Genomic DNA, 15,472 nt, shown 5'->3' with positions numbered 1-15,472 from the left:
TCAGTGCCGCTGACAAGGGGGTGCACACCGACACCGCCTGGCTAATAATTATTTGGTGCAGAAGGGACACTAAAATGAATACACGGGATCGATACACGTGAATTGCTATGCACGATTTTGATATCAGGCGAAAATCTTCTGATACCGGGTTAGAAAATGATGAATATCTCCCGTCATGATTTTTTTCTCAAGAAACCAGATTTGGTCTCATAAACTTGGAAATACGTGTTGAACAGATATGATAGTCGCTAGAATGCGCTTTGAAAATTGGCCGTGCGCTTTGAACTCAAAATTTGACCATTTTATATTGCGTTGGTCCTGTTATGGACTACAGCGTGCAGCGTGTAGTACAGCTGCACTCACTGTAGGCAGTATAAAAGTCGATGACCATTGACCTCAATGGGGTATACAAGCTTAATCACGCACAACCAAGATCGATTACCCGGCTATTGTGAGTAGCCTTAGTTATGTCCCTCAACTAATTATTAGTTTAAAAGAGCTTTAAAGGTTTGAACCAAATGGCTAATCGTGGCTGTGGATTTAACCTACCATGGCGATTCCTGCCATGAAGATATAGGGTCGAAGACACTGTGGGGTGTGTTACCCCTGGATCCTAGGGGACCATAAAAATAAAGAAAAGATGCCTTAATGGGCCCATAAAAGCAAAGAAAAGAGACCTCGGGGCCCATTAAAAAGGGGCCCCGACATTCATTTTACCCCCTGGCCCGTAATGGCTCTCGGCGGAACTGGTTTCAGTTCGTGTAGCTCCGTTTAAAATTCTTACACCGTGTGGGAGATTACGATCTTGTCTTACGTTGGGGTGTATGGAAATCTGCAAACAATAATGAACATACAAACGTCAACTTAATCGCCTTATGTGTTGCAATAGTCGGGCAGCATTTGTCATGATTTAACATCTACTTATCCAAGATTTTTACCCTGAAATAAGACTAGAGACTCAACTTCCTACAGTGGCAATATATGAAATTGCAAGTAATTTATTTGCTGAGGAACCATTTGTCATTTATTAATCTTGATTATGATCAACTAAATTCATTTTTCCTGATTAAAAATAAATATATTTTACAAATTTACTGTTCAATCTTATTTTGTTACTCTTAAATTTACCAATTGATTTTTTTTGCCAACTGCAGTGAGGGCAATTCTCAATCTTTAGCGATTGAAGTTGGGGACCAATCTTTTCCAATTTGTCACCGACTGAAGTTTGGGACAATTCCTTTTTAATTGAAAATATTTGCTATAAGAAAGTTTGAAATCGCATTCCAAATATTATGCAACGCATAACGGTAATTTTCAGGAAATTGGGAGCAACAGTATCAACATTTGATTGAATGGTGAAATCTACAAAACAGTATTTATTATCCAAAAATACATTTCAATCTGTTTCTATTTAGATTGATTTGTATAAACTGTTAAATATTTCAATCTGTCTATTCAAGAGTGGCAAATCATACGTTTTTGTGACAGTTATTAAAACACCAGTACAAAACTTAAAATAACATCGGCAACAATGTTTACCGGATTTACCTACTGGGGAGCCTTGGGCCAGGTCAAAATTGAGAGGCCCCAAACTCAAGTGGGCAAGCTTTGGTTTATGTGCAAGATCGAAAGTGGTGGCCGGTGTATTAAAATTTAGAGGGGCATGAGCATACGACCATTTTGGCCCAAAATGAAGGTGAAATTTGCTATTTGAAAGACCAGTATGCGAGAAGCACCAAAAAAATTGCAGTTTTGGTGGCTAAAAGGAAGATGCATAGGGCAAATTTGGGGGGCCTGGGCCCATCTGGCTCAATGGTAAATCCGGTCCTGAATGTTTAGACATAGCAGAGTTTTGATCATTCTATAACATAGTACTTTTTATTTCAAAAGAAGCACAATCCCTGCCAGGTCCAGGCAAGGACATATTATTATTAATATATCTGGCAAAATGAAGTGATGTGCCTGGACTTTTTTTCGAGAGTGGCGGGGGAAAGAACCAAGTTGCCAAGTGAATTATCTGCGCGTGCAGTGCAAGAAAATTGTCGGTTTCATACTATTTGAAGTGAAAATGACACATTAGGTGCAATTTTGGAATATTTGCACTATTTTATACCTGATGTTAAACGGTACTCAACAAAGAATATGTGATTTTCTTTGAGTTGTTGGGGAATCGCCTCTACCCCCCCCCCCATATCTACCAAATATTCACACTTGTCACAATTACAAGTGTCGCAATTGCAATTACTAAATAAGAAATGTGTTTTGAATTGCCCACAGCAGCATTTCCTTTGGGTGTGGTAGTTTCAATCACTCCTTTCGGTGTTGAAGTATGAACTAATCCTTCTGCAGTACAAAGAGATGTCTGACAAAAACAAGCTGTTCCTTGGAATTCTCCCTGGTCAATTTCTTCGTCTGTGGTACTGTTAAAAACCCTACTCTTGTCAACCTGCTCTCGGAACTTTCCAATCAGTGCTTCCTCACTAACACAGACATCGCCAGATTCTGGGAACACAGTATTTCGAATACCATCATCTATACAGTCGGGTAGAGAAAGGCCACCTATACAGAGTATCAAGTAAATATGCAAAATGATTAGATAACATGAAAACTTTTGGGTAAAAAATGTATATCTTCAATACGAAAGGTCACAATTTTTAAATGGTCGGCTTTTCATCCCAGCTACATACACGTTAAACATGAAACAACCTGTCTGTCTATGTAAATGGGTGGAGCAACCTTTGTTATTTGTGACCTGTTTCCTGAAGAAAGTGATTGATGAAAGCTGCACCATTTTGGAGATTGTCATCTGTGTGAGGATTTTATTTTAAAATATAATCCCCCTTGTGGTACCTTTGACCTCAATAACTCAATTTGCTACCACCACATCTGGAATAATAGAACTACATGTGGCCCAGGGCATGTCAGTCACTCCAGAGCCACCTAAGTCCAGACAAGTATGCAGGAGTGTGATCTAAGGACAAGGTCACCAGTTGGCCTGGCCAATGATTTTGGGCCTTTAAGAGTATCTACAGGGGTGCTTTCTTGGCACCCGGCGGATTCTGAATCTACATCTCGATTTAATATTGTAGCCGTTGTATTCAATGTGGGGGCAAAGATAATTTCTCTTACCACTCTTATAACTAGTATTGTAACGTATTTCTACGAATCTATGTTCTCCTGAATCACATGTCGGGTCCACGATTTCTCCTCCACAATCAAGAGTAAAGTTGTCCATCTTCTGGCATTCCGGCCATGATCCTTTATAGGCAGTACAACTGTAACACCGCTTGCCTTCCATTTCAACAACAACAATGAAAGTAAAAATAAAAATAATAAATGATAATAATAATAAATAATAATAATCCAAGTAGAGATTAAAACCAAGAAAGTGGGTTTAGATATCACTACCAAACTCAGAATTCACACAAAGCCACAAAGCATTAAATGTCGTTTAAAAATAATCTCAGAACGCTAAGGCGACACGATGTTTTCCCCTTAATGTACGACTTGGATCTAGAATGAGCGTTTCGACAGTATTTTTGTGGGACATGAGAGCACATCAGACATATCGAATTGCATTCTGAATACGAAGAATGTCTTTCTGATATCAAATAATTTTCATTTTTTTAAATTCACGATATAATACAAATTTTATAACAAATTATTAAAATTTGATATTTTTCACATTTTTGATATATAACGGTCCTCGAAGTAAATTTTATAAATCTAATGATATATTCTTAAAGTGTATGTAGCTGGGAGGAAAAGCCGACGATCAATTGAAAATTTTGACCTTTCATATTGAAGATATGGATTATTTTCCCAAAAGACCCAATTTTTTGGGTGTTTTGGTACATAAACATTATGTAGCCAGAGGTTTTTTGGTATAAAAATTTCAACTTTTGTGGAGAAAAGTCGAGGGATGAGGCTGTGGATCACGAAATGCCCTTTTAACAGTCCTCGAAGTAAATATAAGTCAATTGAAAATTGCGACCTTTCATATAGATATACATTTTTGTCCCAAACTTGAGATCTAAATTGTTTTGGTGTTTTTGGTAAAAAAATCCATATTTTCAATAAGAAAGGTCAAAATTTTCAATTGATCATCGGCTTTTCATCCCAGCTACATACAATTTAAGTACATCATTTTATTTATAAAGTTGGCTTCGAGGTCAATTTTCGAAGTTGGCTTCGAGGATCAAATGCGTTGGCCTATTATATCGCGAGATTCAAAAAATCTAAATTCTTCGTAGTCAGAATACAATTCGATGTGTTTGATGTGCTCTCATGTACCCGGCTCATGTCCCACAAAAAATACTGTCCAAACGTTGCTACCAGAGCCCTTAAAACGACGGTATGCTTTATTCGTCAACTGTCAAATTGACTTTAAAAGTCTATATTAAGTGATAAGTGGGTCTTGTAACAATATCCGTCGACTGACTAGCGTTCTTTGTGCACTACGCACAAATTATAGGTGTGGTGAAAAAGACTCCATGTGGAATAATCATTGGACCAAATACAACCATGGATTTAAAGATGATTTTGGAAGAAAACCACAAAAGAGGAGATTTTTAGGCCAAATAAAAAAATAAACGTGTTTCACGTCCCCTACCGCTTCCTTTTTTGAAGTTTCTTCAATTATATTTTTATTTTTTTTTAAATCAGTTTTAACTTTTCAAAAAATATGTCTAGGAAGTAGAGATGCTTTCTATAGCCTTGCTTAATATACAAGAACCACTTTTGGAAGCTAGGTTTTGTGGTAGGCCTAATTAGAGAGGGTCTATCTCTCAGAACAACAAATAAAAAGAGGCCTCTTTTTCCCAGCATTATTGTGTATGCTAAAACAGCTCTAATAAATTATGGGTATTTACACCGATTTTGGGATAAAATGAATTAAAAAGCCCTCTTCCTTTTTATTTTTCAAAATCCCGGACGTGAAACATGTTTTTCTTTTAAATTTTATTTTACTTGGTCATAAAGCATTAATTAAGCTTCAAAGGCTAATTGTTTATGCAGAAATCGACCTCATCATATGAGATTTTGACCTTGTCCGACTTCAACGGCTTTATAGCACGTATTGAATGCACTGACCGTATACATGTATTGGGCTATTCCAGAAAATAGGTGCACACCCCCTATAGAGGAGTAAATTTTTGTCCAGTCGTCAATCAAAGAAATATCCGGATTTCCAAGTCTGCTTTCAGAAAACGACTGGATTTCCAGTTGCCAATATTACTGGAAAAAGCTTGGAAATCCAATCAATTGAAGGAAAAATCACGGAAATGTTGAAAATGAGCTCTCAAATTGAGGATTTCTGATTTTAAACTATTTTTCTGCTGGATTTTTTTGCCTTTGGGCACTTAAAAAGTCCGGATTTCCAACAGTCACGACTGGACAAAAAGTCCGGATATCCGAACTCCTCTATAGGGGGTGTGCCTCTATTTTCTGGAATAGCCCATTGTTCCTTTGGTACCGGTATAACGGATCAAATAAATTATTAAACTAATAGTCAGCTACCGGCTTCAGCTATTTCCAATCATATTTCAAAATCCAACGCACTATCAATTTTGATACAAATTTACACTTCCAACTGCAATCGGAGGTCCCGGGTTCCATCTTTTTACTCCGACTGGATGTCTTTCATATGTAAATGCCTACCTGATGAGTTCCATCTGTCCCATGGGAGCTCATGGGGGAGGCTCAAACCAACCAACCAACATACTTGTAAACGAGGATCCATCGCGATTGAAATGGAATCCCGGGAATGGAATATTTTCTTATTTTTAGGGTATTTTTGGCCCATACCAAAATGGTTACCATTAAGGGCTGGGGTATGAACGTTTGGACAGTATTTATTTTGGGACATTAGAGCACATCAGACATATCGAATTGCATTCTGAATACGAAGAATGTCATTCTGATATCAAATAATTTTGATTTTTGAAATTCGCAATTTAATACACATTTTATGGCAAATCATTAAAATTGATATTTTGATATTTAACAGTACTTGAAGTAAACTTTAAAAATCTGATGATTTGTACTTAAAGTGTATGTAGGTGGGATGAAAAGCCGACGATCAATTGAAAATTTTGACCTTTCGTATTGAAGATATGGATTTTTTCCCAAAACACCAAAAAAATTAGGTCTTTTTGGGAAAAAAATCCATATCTTCAATATGAAAGGTCAAAATTTTCAATTGACCGTCGGCTTTTCCTCCTGCTACATACACTTTAAGAAATATCATTAGACTGTTATATAGCAAAATTTTGAAAAATATCAAATTTTTATAATTTGTCATAAAATTTGTATTATATTGTGATTTTCAAAAAATGAAAATTATTTGATATCAGAAAGACATGCTTCGTATTCAGAATGCAATTCGATAGGTCTGAGGTGCTCTCATGTCCACAAAAAATACTGTCGAAACGCAATAAACGCTCATTTTAGATCCCTTAAGGCCTACTCAAAATGAGCTCATAATGTCCATCACGTCTTGAATTATTGGTACATTTTTGCACGATCTAGATTCGAATGTAAATTTAGGCTATGTTTGAAGTCTGTAAATCCATAGACCCTATCGTAAATCAGTGTAAACATGCACCTATATAAAATGATTTTGGACCGTTTCAGGCTCGGGCTATGTCGGATTCAAGCTGATTCAGTTCCATCAAAACTGAAATTCGTAGTCATAAAAATCAAATTCCGAGTGTTTAATACTAAGAACTTACCTGCAACTGCATGAAATGCAAATGCTAGAACAGTGATGGCCAACACAAACCCGAATAAGTGTGACTTTAATGCATTCATCATGAACTTCCCATCCAAAACGATGGTGAGAAAAAAATAATAGCTACTGTGTAGTTTTTATTCAGTAGGCCTATTCATTAACATACCAGACAGCGACTATTTCCAAATGATAAAATTATTATAATATCGTACAGTAATATACATACGATTAACTTTTAATGCAATGATGCCTTACAGTGCTTGACCAGTGCAGTGGCCACAAGGCCACGCCACAGTAGATGTGCATGGGCGGGTCAATGTATCTTTGAAGTTGTGAGTTACGAGTTGTGAGTTCGAGTTGCGAGTTAAAATTTGAGAGTTGTCGAGCGAGGGAAGTGTCTTTTTGCGAGTTGGTATTTGCGAGATGCCATTTGCGAGATGACATTTGCAAATTTCGAATTCAATTGCGCGTTTGAAATAGCAGATTTAGAAATAAAGAGCTATCTATAAAACTACAAAGACTATAACGTAGCAGTGAAAACGTCCAGAAAATGATAGAATGTTCTCCAATATAATTATTCTTCAACTTCGGATTCAATATGAAGTCGAACAAGTCGTTACCGGAAATTAATCTGTGGAACGTATTTTCTCAGAATGCATGCCGTATCCGTCGTATGGGAGCATAGAAACTGCGTCGCATATAAATGAGTTTATGCTCATATTGGTATTAAACGAGCAGATGTAGCTATTATAGACAATTCATCCAGAGCTATATGTGATGTAAAGCATAGGCCTACATTAATTTCTATAATGTGACGAAAAAAGAAAGCCCTGTTCTACGGACTCGATCAACCCAGATGGTCATTTCAAAAAAAGAAAAAAAAGAAGAAAACTTGAAAAAAAAAATTGGAAAAAAACCCGACCGATCGACCCTATACTTGAAGGTCCGTATGCCCGTAGAACAGGGGTTTTATTTTCGTTGCCTAAAGCGATCAAATCTTCAAGTGATTCTAATATGGATCGGTTAGGAGAAACCAAACTAGTTTCACCAAGTCGCATCAGCTCATGTGGCGACTTTGAAATTCACACATGAGTTGTCAAAAACAGAAATAAATTTTCTAGACCTAAATCTATAGGCATGCATCTTGATCAAAGAATATGAAAGCTCTCCCGGAAAGCTCTACAATCACAGAAAAAAAAGATCGATCACTTTAAGGTCCGCTTTAAGGATTATCATGGAAATGGTCCCCTGCCCACCCCCGTCCAATGAAGGAACCCACTCAGCACCGTAGCCATAATAGTGTGAGGGGGCAAAGCCAATAATGTGCTTCACTCAGCACGTTATAGGCCTATTTACAGAATTATTTTAAAAACGTGCTTCTTCAAGCCATATGTGATAGGCATACATATATTTCAGCGTAGATTCATCTCACACAAACTCATGTTTTCATGGCAGGATCAAGGGTAGCCATGCTCGCATTCAAAAATCTATTAATAAAAGTAACCACAAATTCGGCTGATTCCATTTAGGTGTAAACACTGCAAATATAAAAATCGGGGTTGAAACAAATAAACCAATTTCATATGAGATCGTACATGATGGCTGAGATATTATTGACTTCGGTCATCTTCTTCATGATTCGTTTTGTTTTGTTTTGTGTATATTGATATACTAATTAGCCTATTTTAATTATGTAAATTTATGAAATGAATGAAAAAAAAATCAATGAATGAATGAAGAACGAACGAACGAACGAGTGATTGAATGAATTAATGAATGAATGAATGAATGAACGAACGAACGAACAAACGAATGAATATCTTGCAGATTTAACTCGCAACTCGAACTCACAAACGAACTTACTCGCAACTCGAACATTCATTACACCAAAGATATTGGAACACGTTTATCTGTGATTACATCCTCTCAATGCCAGGATTCTTTGACATGTAATTACGTATTCTTTAGGCTTCCCAATAAGAATACGATATTAGAAAATCATTTATTTGTTACTCATTTTTATTACAATATTAGCATTTAATATTATTTAAATTTTTATTAGAAAAAAAAATAAATACATCATTTATTTGTTACTCATTTTTATTACAATATTAGCATTTAATATTATTTTTAATATTGATTTCGTGATCCTAGCATCCTCTTTTTATGACATTTTCCAGTAGATATCTACGAAAAAAAGCTTATTCCCAAAATTTCAGTTGATCCCGATTTCGTGTTTGCGAGTTATGCATGATTATGTATATTACACTGCTCCATTGGCCACTGTTGTAATTTCGTTCTGGTATACCAGAACGAAATTAAAATTTGGCGATATTTTGCTAAACGAATTAATCTGCAAGAAATATTTGGTACATAAACATTATGTCGGCAGTGGTATAAAAAATCTCAACTTTTTTTTGAGAAAAGTGGGGGGATGAGGCTGTGGATCACGAAATGCCCTTTTAATATAATATTAATTTTTATTAATAAATCAGATGTGCCATTTCATTCAGTATGGACATAAAAAGTGGATTGTTTGGCGTCCGTTTTAAAACAAAATATATCTCTGAGACTGAGGGTTAATTAATGGCTTATATTAGGTATGTCACAGTGGCTGCACAATAATTCTGCTACACTGTGCATGCAAGCATAACAGTGAATTGAAAGGGCGCGCTTCAAATTTGGCCAATTTTAGAAAACATCCATGTCGATAAATGAATTTCTTCATATGCTTCATTTATCCAAATTGTTTGAATTTTTAATATATGGTGTGTGAAGCCTTCCTGAGGCTACCATCGGATCCCCAAATTAAAAATTGTTTTGTTTAAGAACTACTGCCTGTTTTTATGGATTTTTGAAGATCGCTCATAAATCAGTAAATATAGGCCTACTGAAGTAAAGGAACTACCACCATTTAGCTGAAATACTAATCTTTCTTAGCATGTAAATTAATTCCGTCGACAACAAATGAAACACTTCCCTAAAACTAGTTGAAGCAAAACATTAATCAATGTTTTTTTTAGGGAGTAATTTTCCAAACCACAATAGCTCTAAGCCATTGTGTGTGTCCAAGGCCATACTATTTTTGTATACGCGGTACAGTAAAATTGCTGTTCATTGTACCGATTATCCTCCCATGTTAATCCAGATGACAAAATGTTAATTTAAAGTCTCATTGCAACTGAATTTTAATTTTTACTTTTCGAACTTGGCTTTGAGTAATGGTGACACATACCATGTTTACAGTAAAAATGAAAATTATATTCCAGACATCGTCAAAATGTCAAACTTTTAATTTTTTTGTATTGTTTTTAAATAATTAACTGCAGTTCATTTATTCAACCTCATAACAGGATCATACTTAAAAGATTTATGATGAATGAACAGACGTTCATTAAATATTGAAAAAAAACCCAAAATTACTCATGCCTAATTTGCATAATAATATCATAAATACATAATTAGCTGTAATTACCTAATTTGCATAATTAATTACTTTTTGTGTATTTTTTGTCATCAATTGAAAGAACTTTGTATACATATGTGTGCAAAAAAACCGCACCTTTATATCATGTACGGTTTTCTATTGGCATCAATTTTGCATATTAATAAGCTGAACTTAGTCATTTTTTGAGATTTAATTTGTCTGCAGATTGGCCGAAATGGCTAAAATAGTATATTTGATTAATTTATTATAATTATTCAATGATGGATTTTTTAATTTTGTTTTCTGTAACGAAGTCAGGAAAGATAGGCATTTAACATGTGCTATTTAAATTAACGCTGTGTTTCCAAGCAAGCGTCCAAATAAACCTTCAAAATCTCGAAATGTGCCAATTTTGTCATTACAGCCATTTGTGGCAGGATTTCATTCCATCTACGAGCATCTTTAAATTGACATTACATCACAATGCATTGACCGATTTCAATTCTGTTTTTGATTTTTGATGCTTTAATAAAGCTTAATAATGTAGGAACATTAAATAACGCGTTTCTGCTGCAATTATTTTTGAGGTGATATACCTACTTATATAGCGAAATCGTAAAAATAATCGAAATTCTGTATTTTGCCCCGAAATGGGGGCACATCAAAAAATTTGGTGGGTATGTTCCCCGGAATTTTGAGGTGGTGGGTCTTTGGGAGCTGACGGCGTACCGGCAAAAAGCTGAGACCATATTAAATACTATATGGTCTCAGGGCAAAAGGGGGTCTTTTGGAGCTGCGAACCGGGCTGCGAACAAGTAAAATGGGGACTTTTGGAGCCGCGAACAGTCAAAATCAAGGGTCTTTCTTGGCTTTTTGGTTGAAAATCGCCTGAAAAAAAACCAGAAATATGAGGAATGAGCAATTTTGGGGTCTTTTAGAGCTGAATTATCAAAATCAAGGGTTTTTCGGAGCTCTATTTTGGTCAAATAAACGGGGTCTTTCGGAGCTGCGAAATCCAAAAAGGGGTCTATTCGGGGAAGCATACCCGTATGGCCATTTCATTCAGTATGGACATATTTAACTGGATTGTTTGGCGTCCGTTTTAAAACAAAATATATCTCTGAGACTGAGGGTTAATTAATGGCTTATATAGCGATATCGTAAAAATAATCGAAATTCTGTATTTTGCACCTGGGGGGGCACATCAAAAAAATTTGGTGGGTATGTTCCCCCGGAATTTTGAGGTGGTGGGTCTTTGGGAGCTGACGGCGTACGGCGGCAAAAGCTGAGACCATATTAAATACTATGGTCTCAGGGCAAAAGGGGGTCTTTTGGAGCTGCGAACGCTTGAAGTAAAATGGGGACTGCGAACAGTCAAAATCAAGGGTCTTTCTTGGCTTTTTGGTTGAAAATCGCCTGAAAAAAAACCAGAAATATGAGGAATGAGCAATTTTGGGGTCTTTTAGAGCTGAATTATCAAAATCAAGGGTCTTTCGGAGCTCTATTTTGGTCAAATAAACGGGGTCTTTCGGAGCTGCGAAATCCAAAAGGGGGTCTATTCGGGGAAGCATACCCGTATGGTCATAAGTGCCCCACCCCCGTGATGTTGCACCTCTGTGGGGTGGCATACAAGATGTGCTAACATACGCTGCTACTATGATATCTCTACACGTAGAACGCTAGTCAGTCGATGGCTTTTGTTTAACAAGACCCACTCAGTCACTTAATTAGGCGCTTGAAACGATCAAATTCGGTGTTAATTTTTTAAGTTACACCTTTTCACTTCATAATTTATTTTCTCGGTCAAGTGAAAAGCAATCATTTTCATTTCTTCGGTAAATGTCAAAAGAAAACTATAATGCTTGGTACTGTATATATTTTTCAAACCCCGGTTTTTGAAATTAGGTGTAAAATTTAGATTTAGATTTAGATTTTCACAGGCTTCAACTCACACCGTGAGCTTTTTTACTTTTCAAAGTAACATAATTCGCTGACGAACGATATTTCCCAACTTTCTAAAGCACATCATATAGGACTATATGTTTTGTATATAGTTTTGTCAGAATTTCTTTTTTGATTGCCCCATTTTTCAATTCCGACTACCATTTTGTCAAAATCAACTCGAGAATGTATCCAGGGATGGATGATTTTGAAAGCCACAATAGAAATATTGATTTGTAGCAACGTTTTCACATATTTATTGTACCAGAACGGTCAACTGCAGATCCGCCTCGTAGGGCCTGAGAGCACATCAGACATAATCGAATTGCATTTTGAAATCAAAGAATGTCCTTCTAATATCAAACAATTTTGATTTTTTGAAATTCGGGATATATTACACATTTTATGGCAAATGATTCAAAATTTATATTTTTTTAATTTAATAGTCCTCGCGAGTAAATTGTATAGATTTAATGGTATGTAGCTGGGATGAAAAGCTGTCCATCATATGAAAATTTTGACCTTTCGTACTGAAGATATAGATTCCCCCCCCCAAAAAAAAACCCACCAAAAACATTTCCCGTATTCATTCCAATAAGCGCCCAGGGCGCTTAACAAAGTCATTATGGGTGGGCGCTTATTCTTTACATGGTTTTCCCAATTTTTTCCTAACAAGCATTTATTAGAGACAAATTTACATACGTTATAAAAGGGTCCTGAGACGTTCCAGTAGCTTTTCTGATGCAGAAAATATATTGCATGTTTACACAGGACTTCTAATCCCCCAGCTATTTCACTGTGTCGACGTCTATCCGTCACTTTTAGCAAATTGAAAATACCCTGGGTGGGCGCTTATTGGGGCATGGGCGCTTATTGGAACGAATACGGCAAGTCTTTTTTGGGAAAAAAATGTATCTATTGTTTTACGAATGAGTAAAAACAGTTTGGGATTTGAAGTTTATGTGAACTCTCACTTTTTTCATAGGCCTTCAAACACATCTTCTGGGGTCCAAGTGAAAACTTCATATTTTTCAAATTCTTAATTTTCAACCTCTTCTGTTTTCGTAAAGCGATATACAACTAATACCATGTGATGTTATTTATTTGCACTACTATCTACTGAAGATAGTAACATTATCTGATTCAGAAGCCTCCAGAGTCATTTATTTACCAGCATGCATATCAATAGGTCTCAAATTAGCTAGGCAAGCAGAACCTGAGAGAATCTTATTTTTCCTTTTCTGTATATGGAATTCCAGCACTTTTGACTTGCTTTACTTGATGTGGATTTAGGAATAAAGAGAAGAACACACAAATAATTCAATATTCACAAGATTTGTTTATTGTAGATTTGTTTATTGTTGATCACATCAAATTTCAAATAAATTTCACATAAAAGTGAAACTCATCAGTAAAATGACAGATAGCTGCTGAAATAACACATTAGCATTGGTACAGTCAATCTTTCAACTCAATGACTTTATCAATGTCTAGCTTAAACCCACACATTCCCCCCATATCAATCACCTATTTAAGAAATAAAGGGTAATGCATGATCCTTTACGAAAATAATGTGTCGAGGCAGTAAAGCGTAAATAATGGGTGAGGCGCAGCCGAACCCATTATTTAAACGCTTTTTACTGCCGAGGACACATTATTTATGTAAAGGATAATGCTGCACCCTTTATTTCTATTCTATTACCACAAAATAGTGTGATTTAAAGAGAAAATATCAAATTTTTTGCCCAAATATTTCAAGTTGTTTACCTCAAGGTGGAGCGCATACACGCGTAGCCAAAAGCGTATGCACATTCCAATAACACAATCTAACATTCCATTCTCCCCTATAAGCAGGTATGCACATACAATAACACACCCCTGACATTCCATTCTCCCCTACATAAGCAGGTGTGCTGTGCGCTCTGCTGTGCGCTGTAATGATAGAAGAACATAAAGTTCGTTGCCCTTGACACTTTATCGCTAATTAATGGTCTGTCACGTGACGCGTTTCAACAAATCACAGTGCGCGATTTTGAATAATGGGTCGTGGGGGTAATAGAATCATACTTAGATCAAATAATGAAATCAGTGGCATAACCAACATCTACTGACCAAAGGGCGATAGCCTGCATGCCTTCCTTGAGTCAGTAAAGTAAAATAAAATTTTGTGATTTTATCATACACTGTTCCTTGTGTCATTTCCTTTCTGAAAATGTATATTTGTAGGGCCTATATAATTGCCAACATTATTTTTAGAGATTCACATAAAAACAATATCTAAATCACTGCCTCAAAGAAGGTATATACACTATAGAATTTGTTTAAAATTTCCAATTGAATTTTTTAGATGGTTGCACAATTGAAGAAATCATAAGTATGAAAACCTGAAGACAAAAAATAAGATGAGGTCTTTGTAATATTTTGTTACATTGAGGACACAAACTCTTACTTCGATATAATCTTTTATTGCTACATAACACATGAGTAATTTCTTTTCCCTCAGTTGAGCTCCCATGTACTGACAAGTCATACAAGTTGGTATACATTGCTCTGGCCACGTTTGGTTATGCCATTGATTGAAATCAATAATAAACAAATTGCTCTTTCGGTGATGAGACACCAGCAAGTGCAATCACCTTGAATTTGTTCTTGAACTAAGTTGAAAATTCTTTGTAATTCCAATACAAAGATATCCCCCTGCCTGCCACCTTAATAATCTCAATTCACAAATCCATTTAATTACATTATACAATTCATACATACAATATTTCACATTCTTATTTTCACTATTCCCCATGGGTGAAGTTCATTTTCTGTTGATACAAAATGTGTAAAATGAACTTCAACCCCTGGGGTAATGTGTAAACTGAACAGAGGCAAAATTCAGTTTGCACACAAATAATCATTCACGAAAAAATGAACAAAAAAAAGCTCAAAAAATGAGCAGGTCTTATTTATTTATACAAATGGTTGGTGTTGAAGTTTAGACATTTATACAAAATGGTTAATTACTAGGTAATATTATTCTAATCATACAAAAGTTAGTTCCAAAGGACTTGTTTCTGTCATTCTACAATATCTTGACACTACATCTACGGTCTGACCCCTTGATGATTTATTGATATTTCATATAAACACTATGTAGATGCATGGTTAATAACAACAATAATAATAATAATACATTTTATTAAGTATTAACACTATTTTTTACCACAATATATGATCAATAATTTGATGTCCAGCTAAATTATTGATTATACTTTTTGTCATTTATTACCTTTTTTTTCTTTAGTAGTTACCAATGAGGTACGCTGGCTGTGCACTAGGAGATTAATAATAAAAAACACAGAAAGAAAATCATAATATCCGCTAAA

The 15,472-nt window shown here is 35.6% G+C and overlaps 1 protein-coding gene across 1 annotated transcript; it reads right to left on the bottom strand.

Moving 5' to 3' along the window:
- Positions 1-2,194: 2,194 nt before the first annotated feature.
- On the bottom strand, positions 2,195-6,815 carry LOC140154213 (uncharacterized). The gene is made up of 3 exons (XM_072176817.1): positions 6,732-6,815; positions 3,130-3,291; positions 2,195-2,559 (listed from the first exon to the last, which is right to left on the bottom strand). Exons 1-3 carry the CDS (start codon positions 6,811-6,813, stop codon positions 2,195-2,197), a joined length of 609 nt encoding a protein of 202 aa, XP_072032918.1. The 5' UTR covers positions 6,814-6,815.
- Positions 6,816-15,472: the final 8,657 nt, after the last annotated feature.

Source organism: Amphiura filiformis, chromosome 6 (genome assembly GCF_039555335.1).
Source record: "Amphiura filiformis chromosome 6, Afil_fr2py, whole genome shotgun sequence".
Lineage (NCBI taxonomy): Eukaryota > Metazoa > Echinodermata > Ophiuroidea > Amphilepidida > Amphiuridae > Amphiura > Amphiura filiformis.
The sequence above is the reverse complement of the archived record's forward strand: the minus strand, read 5'-3'. Positions and strand labels throughout refer to the sequence as shown.